The sequence below is a fragment of the Mya arenaria genome, chromosome 2, assembly GCF_026914265.1.
Source record: "Mya arenaria isolate MELC-2E11 chromosome 2, ASM2691426v1".
Taxonomy (NCBI): Eukaryota; Metazoa; Mollusca; class Bivalvia; order Myida; family Myidae; genus Mya; species Mya arenaria.
This window is the reverse complement of record NC_069123.1, coordinates 1,543,819-1,564,034: the sequence shown is the minus strand read 5'-3', so window position 1 is coordinate 1,564,034 and position 20,216 is coordinate 1,543,819. Positions and strand designations below refer to the sequence as shown.

At 33.7% G+C, this 20,216-nt stretch overlaps 1 protein-coding gene across 1 annotated transcript; it reads left to right on the top strand.

Moving 5' to 3' along the window:
* The first annotated feature begins 1,369 nt into the window (after positions 1-1,369).
* On the top strand, positions 1,370-20,168 carry LOC128225072 (eukaryotic peptide chain release factor GTP-binding subunit ERF3A-like). Its single transcript, XM_052935089.1, has 13 exons — positions 1,370-1,646; positions 3,898-3,972; positions 4,680-4,700; positions 5,422-5,568; positions 6,008-6,041; positions 8,590-8,848; positions 10,706-10,860; positions 11,492-11,638; positions 12,161-12,335; positions 13,013-13,114; positions 14,419-14,490; positions 14,712-14,967; positions 15,491-20,168. Exons 1-13 carry the CDS (start codon positions 1,463-1,465, stop codon positions 15,532-15,534), a joined length of 1,671 nt encoding a protein of 556 aa, XP_052791049.1. The 5' UTR covers positions 1,370-1,462; the 3' UTR covers positions 15,535-20,168.
* Positions 20,169-20,216: the final 48 nt, after the last annotated feature.

Here is a 20,216-nt window from a genome sequence, read left to right as displayed (position 1 = left end):
AATTTCTAGTTCGCGCCTTTACTGAAAATATCGGACCCAATGACAAATAAAGTACCAAAGCGATCATTTGGCAAACTACCAAACACTAATTAACGGTTGCACAGAGGATACATCCGCATCACTTAATATATATTGTGGCCACAACTTAGTAACTTACGGCCACGACTTAGTAAATTGTGGCCAAAACTTAGTAAATTGTGACCTCAATTAATTACGTTACTAAGTCGTGGCCTCAAGTTACTAAGTTGTGGCCACAATATATATGAAGTGTTGCAGATGTCACCTCTGTGCCACCGTACTAATTGACCTAAAAGACGATTCCAACAAAAATCGAACCTAGCTACAAACTTGTGTATCAGTTTTTTTGTTATGTTTATGGCGGTTATTTTTTTGCAGAAGATCCACGCCTTCTTGTTTACTTAATAAAATCTCTGAATACAAATAAACAAAGTAATAAAATGAATACTAAGATAAGTTGTTGATTTTTTTTTTAATTTTAGCTGGTATTGGCATTCCATTGTATTTACAAGATTGTAAAGAAGCAAATGTTTTCTTAATGACTATAAACACTGGTAGATACTTAGATACTAGCTAGTTTTGATCTGTATATGTCGTATGTTTTGTTACAGACAGCAATGCGGATTTTGTAGGTACAGCATTTTTAGACTAAAATTCGGTAGCTTCTGGAAATTATGTTGTGTGTATGTGTACAAAAACACTGACATACATACAAATAACATAAATAGCCCGAAAATAAAATTCAACTTGAATTATCACAAAGAGTTCATCAAAATCTAAAAAAGCAGTGTTTAAGAATTTTAAGGATTTTGAATATTGATGTAGTACGAGTTGTTACTGAATTTTATTTCACTTTTTATAATCTCCTGAAAATTGAAGGTTCGGCGTTATTTTGGAAAACGGTGCTAATCGATATGCTTTAATTAAAGTGATCCTGAAGAGAACACGGACTTAGAAATGAGACGGATTTGTCACTATTATACTTTACTGTATATACTTTACAAATATATGCAGAAAGATATGTTAATATAATTATGATGTCTGCAGCCGAAAGGTGTGACCAAATTATCGACGCGAGAGCAATAAAAGCAATGCCCCTTCAACATACATGTATAGACCATATTGTAACAACATTAATAACACAATGCGACGTTTGTTTTGAGACGTTTTGATCAACTCATTATGTACCATATGGCAACGTTTTATATGTTTAATTATATGCATTTTATTTTCTAACTTTCCCTTTGCAAGTTTGTGAATCAGCGGTAACAAGAATAACGTTTAATTTGTCTTAAAATGATAAAATATAATCTAAAAGTTACCTATTTATAAAATCTCGAACCTCGAGAAATGATGACACACGTGAAACGTGACGTCACGCTAAAGTCCACATGCTATTGCTCAATCCGAAAATTTCCGGATTTTTAACGAAAATAAACTGAAAATGGAATCTTCAAACAATCAATCTGGTGCGCCCGATGAATGGGACGATGGCATAAATGATGAACAAGTTGATAACAATTTAAATAAGCCTCTAGCTGCTCTCAATATTGACGCACCGGCATTTGTTCCGGGCCAGAATCCATATGCATTTACTTTTGTGCCTACTGGTGTTACATCCAACGATGGTAAATGATTTTAACATCGGCCATTAAGTACACAATGCAGAATTTACAAAATATTTTATGAGTTTGTATTACTGCATCAATATCTGCTTATTTAGGCAGAGTGCCAAAATCGAACTACAAAGTAATTCGGACATTGGAATTTCGGACAGTTGAGTTGAATACAGTAATACAAATACTAATATTTAATAAACTTTATTCATTCAAGACCAGTTGAAATAAAAGTCCACTTGTTTTTATTATTGAACAAATGAAAATGATGAAATGAATGATTTATTTTGTATGTTGTAAAAAAACACCCAATGACATAAGTTGATACTTGATACATGTACCCACAGACCAGAATGTTAGCTTAACAGAATGTATGATTCAGAGCCACAATTTTGGCTGTTATTACCTATTGGGTCATAATACAACAACTTGTCATGATTCCATTCTTCTTATTTATCGTGGCTAGTATGTGAAATATTGTCCTTGTGTCATTTTGTAAAGTGATTGTTAAAGTCTACTGGCACTTTAAAGTGAAATAACATGGTGTTTTTTACATACATTATAAACTTTATTCTAAAAGCAGAACTAAATTTATTAAAAACACAGGACAGTGCTTCCTTTACAAACACAATGCTCTTCAAGGAAAAGAACTGTCGGGATTGATGTGATTCTACACAGCTGTAGTGGTATATACCAGATGGTCAAAATGGTTGTCTCTGAAACGGCTTTAAGTCGATCGTAGTAGCTAAATGCTCTTCAATTTGTTTACTTACCTTCATGAATATGTCTTATATATATTTAGTAATTGGCACATTTTAACATGTATTTTCGCCAATTATTTATTAATTATTTTAAGATTAAATTTTGATTATAAACAATAGAAATAATATGTATTACAAACAATAGAAATAATATCTAGCTGAGACCTGGGACTAGATCAATTTGCTGGTTAACACTGGATATTCCTGCCATATTTCTGTGTATTATACCTGGGGACATCAATCGTCGTTTTTTTAATCCCGATTGATCAAACGTTGGTTTTTTTTAATCAGGATGGGTCTTTTTTTAAGATAGGGATAATATAGTTTAGATCGATCCCAGTAATTTTTTTACCAGCTAATTGAATGAAATTATGAAGTATCAATTTAATCAAATAATGGTACTAGAAGTCCATCTTCGAAATGCATTTACAGATGAAATGAAATTATTTAATATTCTATCATTGACACCATTTATTAGATAATTTGTATTATCTGTAAAAATGTATTTACATAAAAAAGTTTTGGCCACAATTATTGTGAGTAATATTGATCTAAAGGTTATACTGGTGTATAAATTTGCACTTTTCCAATACCCCTAAAAAGGGCCTATACAAATAAGGACTGCTTATCAATAAGTTGGCTATTCAAAACACATTTGTGCCAAAGAACTGTCTGTGAGTCTTCCTCATCCTTTTAAAAATCCCAAACTTACAAATATGCATCTCTAAATTACAACAAGTTAAGACCATAAGAAATAAAACCATATCCAACAGACAGAACCACTCTAGCTGTCATTCATCATAGGGCCTGCGACATTTGGGGTTCAAAATTACTAATTTGGCGATTATCCCACAAAAAAGTGGGAATAAAACTCCCCCTTTGGCATCAAAAATATGTTTCAGTCACACTAGCCTAGTAGGGGGATGTGACAAGGTCAAGCCATAATGCAGCCACTATAGGGCGCGGGCAGACCTTTATAAACTCAACAACAAACAAACAATAACTTGGCTATTGACAGGGAGGTGTAATCTGGCCACTTGCCTATGTGCTATAGGGTTTTAAAAGTAATTTTATTTTAAAAAATCACTTCTCAGTATTTATGTTACACATTTGTAGCATTGTATAGATCAACTGCTGTCTTGCATGTTTAAGAAAAATAGTGTATTTACACTATTCACGGACCTATATACTGTTCAGCTGTTTCTGGAGGTGACAAGTTTCCTGAAGTCGGGAGACAATTTAACCTCCTGTGCTATAAATCCAATAATGAAATATTTTTGTTCCACTTGACAATATTTTCTCCTTCATATTACCATTCTAAAAATTGATTTTTTTATTTGGAGATTCTGGTGTCCCTCCTTGAAATGTAGTGTCCTTGGGATCCCAGGACAGTGTTTTTTTTCGAATGCTGGTATTACTACACGTGTCTTACATGGTGCTAAATATTTACCAAGAAAATTTCAGTTTTGATAATTGCTGTCACATATTATATTTTTCTGCAGGTGCAGGTGACACCAAGCCTGACCAGCCTCCCCCACAGCCTGCCATGGAAGATGATGTGAAAGATGAAGATGATGGTAAATATTAATAGCGATGATTGTTTCATGTTTTGTTTAACTCCATGTTATTCTGTGTTGCACTTGCATGGAAGAGCATTATGTCTGTGTCAAAGGCTTTTTCAACATGCTCAACATGTCCTCATTAGGCATCTAGTAAATTACTACCCACTTCCCATAAATTTATTGAAAAAATGCCATTGTCAAAATGAAAAATATTGCCCTTTGTCTGGTCTGTTTTTTAATGAAAAAGTTGAGATGTTGACCAACTGTTGTGGTGTTGTCGGCCACATACAAAAACTTGTACCTTGTCCATAAAACTGTTAAATGTATTAAGATGATATACTCATGCAAGAGACAATACATGTATAGCAAGGCCCATAAGTCTGTATCTTTTGATTGTCCAGTTATTATACATCATGGAAGAAACAAAATGTTGTTTGCTTTGGTGCTCTTGTTTTATTAAAAGAGAATAAGGAATAGCCTTGTTTACAGATTTCGGTTTTATCATATCAGATCTTTTCTGAGTTTCATAAACTTCACTTTGACTTGGAATAAATTATGAAAAATGAATACAAAAACAAAAAGATTTTTCTTTGCCATTTTTTTTTCATCACAATCTCTTTTCAACTTTAAAAAAAAGGAACCACAATTTTTTATTCAGAACCATAATGAAAGAACAATCCATATTTGTTTTTTATACTTAATAACGTTATTTGTATTTGTAGGTGGAGGAGCCAAGCAAGTTGGTAAGTTGTCTCCCCTATTTAGTGATTGCGCAATACCTACTTAGTATTGCGCAATATGAGACCATTTAAATTGGGAGATCATAATTCATTAGATTTATTTGTCAGAAGAGAAATAATTGTGATTGGTTGAATTATAGTTTTGTATAAAAGGAATAAACAGTAATTTTAATTGTGTACTAATTATAATAATACAAGTAGTAAACACTCTATACACTGTAATGTAAAATCATGACAGATTTTAAACTTTCAACAATGATGGAATCACGGTGTTCTGTAGATGATTTTAAAGCAGATTACTGGATAGAAGAGATGGAAGACCATGAATGTAATATCTCTGTGATAATTATATTTTCTCTAGATTTTATTTAATGATGTTTAGAATAAAGGATAAATAAAGAAGAAACATCATTTTAATAGCCTATTTCAGTGATGATTTTCAGACCCATGATTTTGGTGACATTAATGCATTAAGTTTTTATCAATTTATTTTGTGGTCATTAAATTCTAAATCTGCCTAAATGAAATTCCTGGACTTGCATGCACTTTCAGAATCATGAGTCCCAAGCATTTTTATTTCTTGTTTATGACTGTTCAACTTAAACAGATTTGAAAACCTTGTGCTATGTGATCATTGTGTATGTTAGAATTATGTTGAAAAGAATCACTGTTTTGTGTATAAGAAAATAAAATGTGAAAATAACAAGATTGTTTGATTATTTAGCTGATGACTGGGGTGGAGCTGAGGAGGATGAAGAAGAAGATGACGAGGATATGGATGACGACAGCGAGTGTGAAGTGAAGAAGCCTGTTATGAAGGATAAGATCGTGAAAAAGGCACACATGAATATCATATTCATCGGACATGTTGGTGAGTGATTTCTTAAGGGTTAAGGTTTTAAAATAAGTAATCATAAGGTCTTAAAAGTCATGGTTTGTGGTCATACAAGCCGGACAAGTTGGTTACTCCAGTTTCCCTTACAACACAAGTCCAAATATCTTGTAACATTGGGCCAACAACATGGATTAATGAAATGTTGTAATAACTTGTTTCACAATCGTAAAATAAAGGAGTTTAAACTAAAAGTCATGGAAAAGGTTTCTCATCAGGCACGTGGATGATTTGTTGTGACTTTCAATTAATACTAAATACTTCATACTCGTAATTAATTATATGCTAGCAGTCTTCATAATATTGAGGAATAGGACTTGGGCCATTCCCACATGTAAGTGTTTAATGTTACCGTATAATAAAATGTTTATGCAGTGGTGTTCATGCAGTTTAAACTGAAGAATGTGTTCCATTTCAGATGCTGGAAAATCAACCATTGGTGGACAAATTTTGTAAGTAACATCTGGGAATATTTCTTACAAATTAGAAATAAATACAACTTAAGGTCAGGGAACAGCTATTTTAAAATTCTCATAAACAAAAAGTGAGGATGGAAGTCGAATATCAGATGTATTTTAAGCCTCCTTTTGGCATCATGATATAATTGCAATTTAAAAATAAACTCCAGAGATTTTTGTTCCTCTTTGGTCTCCTTGAAATTCCTCTTCAAAAACATCTTCGAAAAAAAGATAATTTTGTACATGGTAATTTTTTACTAAATGTTCTTTTATCATGGTTACACAGATGTTTCCTATTTAAGAAAAAAAAGTTATTTGTTTATTCTGTGGAATTCTTTTCACATTTTAAAATTCCTTATGTAGGGAACATGGGGAAAACTTAGTGAATCTTTTCCCCTTAATGGACACAGACTCTCAGCCCAAAAATGTCCATGAATCTGTACTGAACATGGGATAATGGAATTAAAACTCTCATGTTTTAATTTTTGTTAGAAAGCAGTTTGATTATTGCTGAAAGTACAGTGGGTTGATTATTCGGCCCAGGTAAAAAAAATCCCCCCGCCCTGTTTTGATGAGCATTGAGCACTAAACATTTAGCAAATGTAGTATTATAGTGCCATTCATGAATGTGGCGATAAGTTTGTTGAATAAAATGTTTGAAAACAAGTTGAAAGATTATATGAATCATGTTAGCAGGGCTCATCCTAGACAGAAATTTTAGGGAGAAGTGAGAACGGGGGAGGGTGCGGGAGGTGGGTTCCCCCTGCTGTAGGTCGGAAAATTTTGAGATTTTAATTGTCAAATGGTGGGTTCTGGTGTGTCCTGGACAACTTTTCTATGCATTTAAATAGGTGTTTAAATTGTTTTTAAAATAGTCATACTGGTTGTTTTTAGTTAGAATTAATTTGTTGTATATACCTTTAAAAAGAAGTGAAGTTTCAAACATTTTATTACATGCAAACGGTTAACATATCATGCACACATACATATATATCAGAATTTAAATACATGATGGCATCTTGTAACTCAGTTACACTCTTGTTTGATGTGTAAGAGGGTGAGGGCCCATTCATGAGATGGCCAAGATCAGCACCTATGGCCCTGGCAAGCTGGAGGTGGTACTGAAATTCCTCCTTGGGGAGCTCCCGCTTAGCCAGGTGGTAGGCATTCTTAAGGAGCTTGGGGTCAAGCTTGTCATCCTTGGACAGTTTGGCCAGTACGATTTTCCTCATGGGTTCCTGGGAATGCAGAACTGTCTCTCCAAGGCGGCCTTGTGCTGATCTGCTGAAAAATATTTTGCTGAAAATACACATATTTCTTTAAAAATATTTCACAGTATCTCATCATTTTCAGCTGTCATTTAAAATAATTTGGGCATATATTACAACATGTTTTAAAATATATAAAACCAGACACATTAAAATTAATACCACTTTGATTTGATTTATCTGCGGACCAAGCAATGCTTCTATTGTTTTAATAAATACTTACACAAGCCATGTCTCTGATGATTGGTTGTTTTTGCTGGTTGGTCATGTCAAAGGGCTTAGGCGTTGTCCAACTTAGCACATCTACAAACTTCGCAGTGCCATTTTTTATCTGCATCTTGTTTGTACCAACTGAAATTATTTTGATAATTTAACTTTTTGAATGATTTCTTATTTGAACTGTCGATCATGTCATCACTATCAATATCGTCAGCTTTACATTTCAGGCTCCCGCAGAAGCCACGTAGAAAGCATGATTACTATTAAACAGAATGCAAAATATCTCATATATAGAATATTGATGTGAACCGATCGAAGAAATAATAATGGAAACATTTCTGAAATAAAAAAACAACAAACCTGGAACTGTGATTCGCACTTGCCCTTCTCGCTAACTTCGCAGTAATCACACCCAATTAAGTTCATTTGTCATCAGTGCACATCATTTAAACCGCTATTGTCATAAAGTATAAATCGTAATTGGCCCAAATTGACTTTTACAAACATCGGCAAGTGTAAATATTAATCCCTTACAATTTTATTACATCGATGACGTAGCGCATGTACACAAAGTCGATGGTGCAAACACGTGCCTCGATTGAATAAAACAAGCGTTCTCATTGGCCGAAGTCAAAGGAGCATATTTACTAGGTTTAACACGATTGGCTGTTTGTCAATCGAGCTGACAGGCGGAAGGCGGAGTCGCTCTGTTTTGACATGCATTAGTTCTTAGCGATATCGACTTTTTGATCTTTGAAAAAGTCGGCGAAGTTGACTTCGCTTTGATCTTAGAAAATAGCGAAGTTGCCGTGGGCAGGGCGACTTAATCGCCTAAGTCGCCTAGTAGGATGAGCCCTGATGTTAGTATTTCCCCTTCTTGCCAAAAAAACGCTATTTTTCCCCTATCAAAGGGCCCTGCCACCATTCTCTTAAGTGGAGAAAAAACCCACTGAAGTAGGCAGTATACTAATAGCCTGATTTATTTACCAGTCCACCTTTAAAATCCCTGTACACTAATATAACATGTAACTGCAAAGTTAGTTGACTGTTTTCAGGTTTCAGACAGGGATGGTCGACAAAAGAACATTAGAAAAATATGAGAAAGAAGCGAGAGAGAAGAGCAGAGAAAGCTGGTATCTTTCATGGGCATTAGACACAAACCTTGAAGAGCGAGAGAAAGGTAAAACCGTTGAGGTGGGACGAGCGTACTTTGAGACGGAAAATAAACATTTCACAATCCTTGACGCTCCTGGACATAAGAGCTTCGTACCTAACATGATTGGAGGGGCATCACAAGCAGACATAGCAATTTTGGTGAGAATGCTTGATTACATGTATATTTAAGTTAAATAAAGACTGGATTATTAAAAAAGAAAACACCCAGAATTGTGCAGAAGGTTTTAAGGTAAATTTTGCATGCAGTTTTTAGCTCGACTATTCGAAGAATAGGTGGGCTATACTACTCGCCCCGGCGTCGGCGTCCGGTTCAAGTTTTAGGGCAAGTTGGGATTTTCACTTATGAGTCCAATACCCTACATTCAATTGACTTAATACTTCACACAGTTGTTCAGGGCCAGCACATGATGAGGTTAGATAACTCCATATTATTCTTTACACAGATTATGGCCCCTGATTGACTATGAATCTTGGGTTAAAGTTTTAAGGCAAGTTGGAATATTTATTAATAACTTCTATATCCTTTGTTCAATTGACTTAATACTTCACACAGTTGTTCAGGACCATCACACAATGAGGTTACATAACTCCATATTATCCTAAATACAAGTTATGGCCTTGATTGACTTAGGTTAAAGTCTTAGGGCAGGTTAAAGTTTTAGGGCAGGTTAAAGTTTTAGGGCAAGTTGGGATATTCACTTAAAACTCCAATACCATTCATTCAATTGACTTAATACTTCACACAGATGTTCAGAGCCATCACATAATGAGGTTAGATAACTCCATATTATATTTTATACAAATTATGGCCCCTGATTGACTATGGAACTTAGGTTTAAGTTTTAGGGCAGGTTGGGATATTGTTTAATAACTTGTTTCAATTGACTTCATACTTCACACAATTGTTCAGGACCATCACCCAATGAAGTTACATAACTCCATATCGTTCATTAAATGCACTTAATAAAATTCAAAATTATTTACGACCATCTTACAACGAGAAACATAACTCCGTTTTAAGCCTAAATACATATTATGGCCCTTGAATTTTTATTTTTTTATTTTTTTTTATTTCCTTTGAAAGGCATATTTGTTTAATCTTAACCACATTTTCATAATGGGAAATCAAGTTATTTGAATGACTTGTGTCATTGTTTGGGCAGGCTGGTGGGAGGGCAGCATCAAAGTCACCTTCTATATCGAATAATTTTAGTTAGGTTTGACATAAAGAGACCAAACTTGGTATTATTACATCGTTATTGTATTCTAAGTCAAAGCGGCGTAGTCGAGCGCGCTGTCTTACGACGGCTCTTGTTTTATTATGCATGACACTCTGTTGGAAGGCAATTATTATTCTTGAAAACAATGCTATCAGTCTTAATTGGTCAACAGTTAAGGATAATAATTGCTTTTTGCAATAATTAATTTGGTAGATTTTAGAAGAATGATTTTCTGAACAAGTCATTTTTAATAAATGCTTATTTGAACCCAATAAATAATAATCCCAGCTAATTTTTGAAGATTTTTTTGTATTGTCTTAGCCATGTTGTTGTTAGCAACATCATGCAAATTTTTGTCCTTTGTCATAACACATATTGTTCCAGATATTCACATGAAACCTTGTATTAAATATTAATGTTACCACACATTTATGTAACTTTTTAGCAAGGTCAATAACTCTGTCTACAATAATAATTGTTAAAATATGCTCAATGACAAAAGAATTCATGCAAAAAGCATTCACTTAATCATGATTCAATAACCATTTAAAAAATCACATAAAACTTTGTACACAAGTGTAGACAGGACCATAACTCTGATTTCAATGATTGTCAAGGTATGTCCCTTGATAGTCTGAAAGTCATAAAAACTCCAGCTTTGCCTAAAGATAGTTTGAACTCCTGCATTGGCCTGCAGGAAAAGATTATCTTTGGAATCTTGTATTGATTCTCGTTTCATCAGTATGGTGATTCTCACCTTGTTATGAATTTTCAGGTAATATCAGCACGAAGAGGAGAATTCGAAACCGGGTTTGAGCGGGGTGGGCAGACGAGAGAACACGCTATGTTGGTCAAAACTGCTGGCGTGAAGAAACTGGTTGTTGTTATTAACAAGATGGATGACCCTACAGTACAGTGGGATGAAGCTAGGTGAGCAGTAGGAGAATTAAAATAAGAACCAGCCACTGGGCAGAATGTAATTCTGTCAGTCCCAATCTTGCAATTTGGTTAATGATGATAGTGCATTCTGTTACTTAAATTCTAATCATGGGATTTTGACATTTTCAACAAACATAATATGAAATTTTGTCAGTTCTATTCTTGCTATTTAGTTAATAGGATTGTTTATTTTGTAACTTTAGCATTATTTTAAGGCTGGGATTCTGACATTTTCAACACATACTATTCTAAAAACAAGATGTTGAAAATTCTCTTTTGATTTGATGAAGAGCTAAAGTATTATTATTTTTTTCAAAATTTGAATGTTTGCTCGACCAAATGTTAAAATTGTTCTCTTTCAGTGGTGACACAAGTTTAACTTTCAATTTATTATTGAATGGCAGAGTTTATTCGCCATGCTGAGGGGCAGAAGCTAGTGTATACACTATATCCATATTTCTCCAAAGATAAATATAACTAACATAAAATTTAGTTAAAATCTATGTAAACAGGTGTGGGTTCTACCCAGCAACTGACACGATGTGCTCCTTAGTTTCAAGTCTTATTAAAGGTAGAAACTATGGTATGTTATAGCTTCTAACGACTTTTCTGCATATTTCAGATATAATGAATGCAAAGACAAACTAATACCGTACCTAAAGAAGTGCGGGTTCAACCCTAAAACCGACCTGGTATTCTTCCCCGTGTCTGGTCTCACTGGTGCTTTCATTCGAGAAATACCCCCCGAGAATGTCTGCCCCTGGTACAGGTTAGTATTGTAGACAGCACTATTTAATAACAACTGGACGTATTTCCGTAAAAGATTGTAGAAGTAACTTCAATAAACCTTAAACCTATAGAAACACCACAAATATCAACCAGTTCATATTTATTTCTACAACAACTTTTTGTCAGTTTAAACTTCATTTATTATATTAACTGTTTCAAAGGCAGTTATATTAACTTATACAAATCACTCTTGTTGTCACAATGTTGCGCTAGAGTGGTCTTGTGTTGTGGGGTACCAGAAAACCCACTTGTCCAGCTTAGTGACCACCAACCAAACTCACATGGGTCCAGGCCTGGAATCTATTGACCATTTTTAATACTGGCTATATTTAAATTCACACAACTAAGAAGCAAAATCAGTTAAATATGATGTTTAGATAATTCAATTTTCGGCTAAAATGGATCTTTATTGAATCAACCCTCTGGCAGATAATTTTATATTGTTGCATGTCTCATGGTTGAGATTTTATTTGAAGTTCATGTACATTGGTGTCTGTTTCAGAGGGCCAGCCTTTATCGAATATCTGGACGGTTTACCGCCCATCACACGAGCCCTAGACAAGCCTTTCCGTATGCCTGTAATGGACCGATACAAGGACATGGGAACCATTCTCATCGGGAAAGTGGAGTCTGGCATCTGTGCGAAAAATCAGACATGTTTACTCATGCCAAATAGGGTAGGTTTAGTTTAAAGTTGCGTCATATGTGAAACTTTTTAAGAATAATTGTTATGCCCCTGTTATGGTAATATATTATTCATACTCATTCGTCACTGTAGAATATTCACACCTAGGGTTATAGCTTAAGAGTTATGTAGGGGTGCTGCACCCTGTCATTTTATGGTAGCACCCTTCTGCCCTCATAGAGAGCAGCGTAGACTGGTTCTGCATTTGTAGAGTTAAATGATGCAGATAATCAAATAATTCTTTTGCTTTGGTTAAAACTTAAAATATGATTATAATTTCACACAACATTGGCATATTTTGCAGTTACTAGCTAATATTACTTCAATAAAGCTCAATTCCTGACATTTTCTGTAAAATTCATAATGTTGAAATTTTTCAACGTCTGACACAATGTGCCCTATTCCGTTTGAGCTCCCTCTTCCTTTTATGAAGCACCCTGTCATTTTGATAAACTCGCTAAAACTTGACACTGCGTGTCCGTTTGTGGTAGGGTTGTGTGTGTCTGTATGTTAATGACTTTAAATTGTATTTCAATTTCGATAAAGCTGCTGGCTAACCATTCAAATTGGTCGTAGTTATGTCATTAGAAGAATTTCATTGCCACCTGTCTCTTCAGGTGGATCAAACTAGAAATAATATGACGCCTTATATATATATATATATTACAGTGTTCAGTAAAGATCATGCAGTTGTGGTCATATGATGAGGAAACGGACGAAGTTCATCCGGGCGAGAACGTTAAGTTGAAAGTCTCCGGAATAGAAGAAGAGGTGAATAAGATATCTTATTCCGATAATTGCTTTACTGTTTTTCAAAGAAAACTGTGGCGGTATTATCCTGGCATTTGAGTCATATTTGGTTTTACCACAAAAATTGAACCTTGAGCCATTAATCAGTAACTGATGAAACATATGTTTGATTGAAATTGGGCAAGTCTAACAACTTTGGCTGATGTAGTTCATGTGTTAACCCTTGTTCTATGATTTGCTAGGACATCTTCTTGTATGTTACTACATAGATTTTCATGGAGAGTAACTAAAAAGAAAACTCATACATGTTTTTACCAATTTGAAGTCTAAGACTAGTTCAGTTTTGACCAGAATGTCCATTTGGAGTTATCGTTAACATTTATATGTGGCATTTACAGTCATCAAAATTATAATTTCATGATTAAGCCTGAATTCTGACAGAGGTACTTGGCATGGAACATTTTAACAAGCCCAACTATATCAAATATGCCAGAATGCATTTTACTAGTGCAGAGCTGGTTGGCTCTCACTAATTTTGACCTCGGCATTTACAAGTTATTCAAGCAAAGGCCATCCAGTAGTTCAAGCATTCCCGCTTGCTTTAGGGACCCTTGCTCCTTTTTCTCAAACAATGTCAAGATCCTTGAAACAGGATCAAGCTTAGGCCTAAAAAAAAAAAATTGTTTGGTTAGGGTTACATCCTTTTCAAAAATAGGTAGGGTAGGTAGGCTTTTTTTTTTTTTTTTTTTTTTTTTTTTTTATTAGGCTTGATATAAGAATGTCATTTTCATCATTGGAGAATGGTGTTAAAGTTATCTTCTATATAAGCAATTAAGGTTTTAAACTACATATTGAAAAGCAAAAAAAAAAAGAAAAAATATTATTATTATTTTTTTTTTAGTTTTTCATTTTTTTTTCAAACTGACTATAAAAACGTTAGGGTCGGCGCCTATTCCGTAGGTAGGGTCGGGTAACCCGAACCAAATGTATTTTTTTTTTAGGCCTTAGCAAACTTATTGTTTTTGGTTTAATTTGTGTAATATCTTCACTTTGAAGACCTATAAAGCTATCATCTTTATGATAATCAGGATAAGATTATTTTCTTTAAAAACAAAATTAAGGAAAACAATTTGACTAATGAAATAAGATCTTTCAGCTTGTAATACTTGTTGATCTGACAAATGAGTCACAGATACTGGTTTTAAATAGAAGATAATCTCAAAGCATGGTTTGGATTAGAGTTAAACTGCCTAACAATCCAGTTAAAGATAAAGTTATCTAAACTGTTTTGTCACAGGATCATAATGATCTCTCTTGTGTTGTAGGACATATCTCCGGGCTTTGTAATATGTGCGCCCGATGCACCCTGTAGAACGGGGAGAACATTTGATGCGAAGGTGAGTAGATTTTCTCAAATTTCTCTTGCAATGTTGCATATTTAAATGGGTCCAAATTAGCAAAAAAAGACACACCCCTATATTCTATGAAAATAATTGCCTTCTGTCAGTGGCTTATAAATATGTGTTTGGTGAATAGCCCTTATTTATCCCTTGTAAATATCTCAAATGGTATTTATATTCTTGTGAAAACATATAATACAAATCCAATCCTATTCCAGATTGTGATATTGGAGCACAAGTCAATCATCTGTGCTGGCTTCAGTGCAGTGCTGCATATTCATACAAGTGCGGAGGAAGCAACCATTACAAACCTCATATGTATATTGGACAAAAAGACTGGGAAAAAGACACCGGCTAGGTTCATTATGCAGGACCAGATTGGTATCGCACGCTTCCATGTGAATGCTGGAGTTATCTGCCTTGAGACATTCGATGATTTCCCACAGATGGGTCGATTTACGCTAAGAGATGAAGGTACGGAGACTTTTCGTATTTAATTTGCTTGTGTGTTTATTTTTGAGGAAAACAAGTTAAGGACTGGCTATAATTGTTTTCATCGTTGTTGTATAGGGGCTAAAACATGCAATATGGGGCTAAATATTTTAGCATTGGGCTATACATTTAGCATGGTGCAAAAAGTTTGGGGATAGGGCTGGAAATATAGCATGAGGCTAAAAAACATTTTGAAAGGCCATGTACATGTGTATCGGACTTAAACTTTTAGCATAATGCAGTGTGGTGCATTTAAGACCCTTAAAGTATGTATACTATTAAAGATTGATTTTGAAAGTTGGCTTTATCATTAATTTTTATTCAAACTAAAATGAATGTTAAACATTAATATTTTTTTTGCCATAAAAATCATGTTTATATCTGATAACCATTCAAATTCGGTTATATCTCGGATTAAAATCAAAATTCATGTTTATTCTTATTTCTCAAAATTGATGGTTTTTGGTAGTAATTATTTTAATTGCTGATAAATTTTGTGTTTCAGGTCGTACAGTTGCGATAGGCCAAGTTTTAAAGATTGTAGACTAAATCACTCAAAACAGCATATTGACTGACATTGCTATAGAACTTTGATAAAAACAAATAGTGAAAACTGTGTTATGTGGACATAAAGGACTTGAATACTGCCCTGGCACGAAATCATTGTGTCGACCAGAAAGCTTCTCATTCTTCAAAAACAGCCACACATCGCTCATAAGCTGTCATGGAACTTACAAGAAGCCATGGTGGACATGTATGTGATCAACGTTGTCACATGATATGGACATATGATCTGCAGAGTGTCACATGATATGGACACATGATCTGCGGTGTATCACATGATGATCACATGTGAATATAAACACTGTGTCACATGATCATGTTATAAATCGTCAAGAAAGACAGACTATGAATATGTCTTTATAAATCGTCAATAAGATCGCTTAATTGACATGTCTTGGAAAATTGTCAAGAAAAACGCTTAATTGACATAATTTTAATTGGTAATTTTCAAGAAAGACCCATTATGTCACAATAATTTGTCAAGAAAGACACATAATATCTTTATAATTTGAAAGACGCATTATTGACAGGTCTGGTAATACGTCAGGAAAGCACTATTTGTCCTTGACATGTGTTGGTCTGATCCACAACTGTCCTATTCAAAAGCTGAGTTTATGTAGCGTTTTTGACCACTCATTTTTTACTGCCAATTTTTAATGAAATTAATAAAATTTAAAAGAAGTGATTTGTGAGGGCTAAAAATCAAAAAAATCATTACTGAATGGTAGGGTTGGATATTTTGGATGATTTCAGATAATGCATTTGAATAAATGTAAACAATCAGTGAAAGGAACAGAATTGAACAAGAAAGTTGATAATTTTTGTCAATGATAATAATGCGTATGGTTTAGGCTAAGGAAAGCTTAGTTTTTGGCTTTGTCAAGTTTATGCCATCCGCATTGAAAGTGCTAGAAATGTTCATGTTCGAGGATTGTATGGTTGTAATACAATAATCATGTGCAGGATATATTGAGCAATGACCCATCTATATTATTGTTTTATGTTAAGTCTAAACAAGGCAAATCTAATATTGTTGATGTATTGTTCCATAAGATTACATTTTATATTAAGTAAAACATGTAGATAGATAAAGAAGGGCTGAATTGAGTAATTGCGACCAGTCGTTTTAGGAAAATTATCTCATTTTTGAACTTTTCAACAGTCAATTATTCCATGTATAAACATAAAAATGTGCTGCAGAAGTTATACATAAAACTCATGTATGAAATGTTATTTATTTGGTGCTTATCTCACTGGAGATTATGTTTAAATGCTTTTAAAGTTGTTTCACTGCTCAATTCTCATAGTTTCTGGTCTCCTGGGCGCGTTGTGAAACTAGAAGCTTTTTTCGTGTGCAAGTGGCATTCTTTGCTTTTGAAATTATGTTACATGAACCCCAAAAATATTTATTTCTATACATTTTCTACCAATATCTATAAAATGTGAGGATTTTTTTTTATACATGATACATGATGTTATCTTCTCAGAGCATTGCTATGAAGAGACATATTTAACATAATTAGCAGATTTCATTTTGATTATGAAAAGAGGCTACACAAAGACATTCCTAAATTTATTGTAAATACATAGGATGGCTGACATACTGGTCAAATTAATAATCTTTATGAGGCCAAAAAATAGTTTGTTAGGCGTTTCCCAACCGATTCACACAACTACCTGCCACCTGATTTATTTTTCTAACGTTCATGTAGTCATTTTCTTTTCATTTCTCAATTTGGATTGAGGGGTTTGAAAGTTAAAAAATAAATAAACACCAGGGATGTGATTTGTCCGCGGATTCGCGGATTTCCGCGGATCTAATGCCCCAGGGACTCCCCCCCCCCCCAAAAAAAAAAATAATAAAAAAAAATAATAATAATAATAAAATAATTTTTTTAGCTGATTAAAAAAGTTACTAAGGTGCTTTTGGTTGTTAAGTTGATATACCTGTGTGCTTTAAATTTCAAGTCAGAAGAACCCTCAAAAGAGCTTCTAAAAAGCCAGTTTTCTTCTAAGGCAGTGTGCTTTTGACCCCAAAAGTGCCATAAGAACCCATGGCTGAAATGGTTTCAGCCCTTCAGCTGCCAGGTCAATTACATCCCTGAACACCACCACACTTCAAAATGTCGGTAGGGGCACCCTGAACAAACTATAAATTATGGTCTAATTGGAAGGAATCCATGTTCAACTACAGAAGTAGACTTACATATGCGATCTTGTTATTGTTTGCCTGTTACATGAACTATTAAAGATTTTAAATTTGTTGTCTGGGAAACTCAAAACCATTAAAGAATTCATGTACCTCATTCTGTCCTCTAAAATCTGCTCTCTCACAAATTGACAGTTTTGATTGACAGTTTTGATCTTCTTTATAAAAAAAATTGTCTCAGAATCCGCTCTTTTTGGCATCAGTGCCTTCAATTCAGTTGTATAAGATGACCCACAATAGAACATATTTCAATTGTGTGTTAAACTGTCGAAAAATTCAGTTTTCTTTTAACATTAGTAAAGCTATTAGTCATAAAACATCAATTTTCAAAGGTAAATATAAAAACTGCGATCTGCTCTTTTGTCAGCAGTTTTATATCACTGGTTTCCAGACATTTACCCTAAATTGGCTCATTCCAGGACAAAAAATGAAAAAGGTGAAAATAATAAGTCAGTGAGAGTGCAGCTTTTACACAGTAGTACAGTCCTGTATAAAGTGTATGATATAAGTTGTTGAAAAAGTGCTTATTTTGCTATGATAACATGGCACCATTATCATGCTGATAATAATGTATTCATGATATTGAGTTAAAAGTGACACTCTTATTCAAAATCAATACATATTCATGTAAAACATACATAAATTTTGAGTGCTACACCCTCAAATAGTTATTAAATAATGCACTTATGAAAAATATTAATTACTATTAACAATATTATAACCATGTATTTAATAGCTGAAAACTCAAAAATATTAAATGATTGGTGAATGCTAAAAGATTTACTGCGATCTACTATAGTCTCACAAGGAAGCAACACAGTGTTTTCTGCACATTTCTTTCAAATTAGTCAGTATCTCCTATAAGATCTATTGTTTTCGACATTTATTCATCCTTTTTGTTATATTAAAACAATTGCATTAAATGTGTTAAATCTTAATTTTGAATTGTAATGCATCTTTAAACTTTTAAGGCTTTTAGTTGCTGCATGATCACCAGTCTTTGCTGTTAACATACTGTAGTTATAAGAATAGACAAGTTCATAGCCAACTCAGTTGGAAAAGTAAATTATTGTTATCTACCATGCTTTTTGTATATTCAGCCACTGTTATAAATATAAGTGAAAGTCGTTAATCATGTTTCATGTTCAAATTGAATACATTGTATGTTAATGCATGTTTAAAGATGATTTAGTTGTGCAAAATAGCCTCAAGTCCATGCAAAATTTTTATGAACAAAATTTATTTTGGTTTCAATGAGAAAAAAAAGGAATTATCAGTATTGTTTGTAGAAATAAAGATTGTGTGGGAATGAAAATATTGCATTGACATCTCGTCTTAAGTTGATACTAAATTTAAAGCATTTTTTTTTCATTAGAATACGCTGTAAAATGTAGGTTTAAAAAATACTGTGAAAGGTGTGTAGTTTTTGTTACAATATTTCTTGCTAAAATCAAAACCTTGTTGTCACAATGATGCACATGAGGTTCTCTTGTGGGAAGAATCGACAGGGGAGCTATATATGTATATTGCTATTAATTTTAAGTTTATCTTACTTTGTCGGTCTTGACTTAAAAAGTTCAATATTGAGCCTGAGGGTGTTTGACGTAGCTGCATTCTGCTAATCTCCATGTGAAGTTTGATGACTGTCCAAGGTTATAATTGCACTTGTGTTGGTTTTGACAAACTGCATTTATCGTAGCAATAAACATCTACTAGTAATATCTTATACTTCAGAAAAGGTCTTCTTGTATTTCCTTGTTGGCATTCAAGTTTTGTTGCCAGGATGCGAAAAGGTTGGAAGTGGCAAAAAAAGAAATGGATGATACCTTTTCACTTATCACCTCACACACATAGCAAAAAGGGAATAAAATGTTGTCCCATTTCCACGCCATTGTGAAGCAGAAACTAACAAGGTGATTATCTTGAATTTTGTATGATATTTAATACATGTAGTTCAATTCTACATGTAGTTCAATTCGCCTATTTTTTTTGAGGGGGGTAGGGTGATTATTATGTGTACAATGAAATTAAGTTATACACCATTACTTTACTATATATGTGTTCGATAACACATCAAGTTATACTGTGTAAGTATCAGGTTGTTGATTTAAAATAAGTTTCTGATAGTTATTCATTTACTTTAGCGAGAGCTTAGTGCAAAAGGGACCTAACTCCTTATATTTTAATATGGAGTTTTGTCCTTGCGTCTGAGCTCTTGATAGGAACACGTGCTGCCCTGTAAGATATATTTATGTACATTATTTGTTTTCTGTTTGTTATTGAATGATGGAAAATCGTGTATCTGTTCATTTCTAGGGAGTTAAAATCATTAATTATTTGTCTTCATATGTTGGGGAAGGTCCCAAATAATTATCTGCAGTAAATAATGAATAAAGTTTTATTTATGATAGTTGTTTCGTTGTTCTTTATGTAGAGGCATGCATTCAATGTTACAATG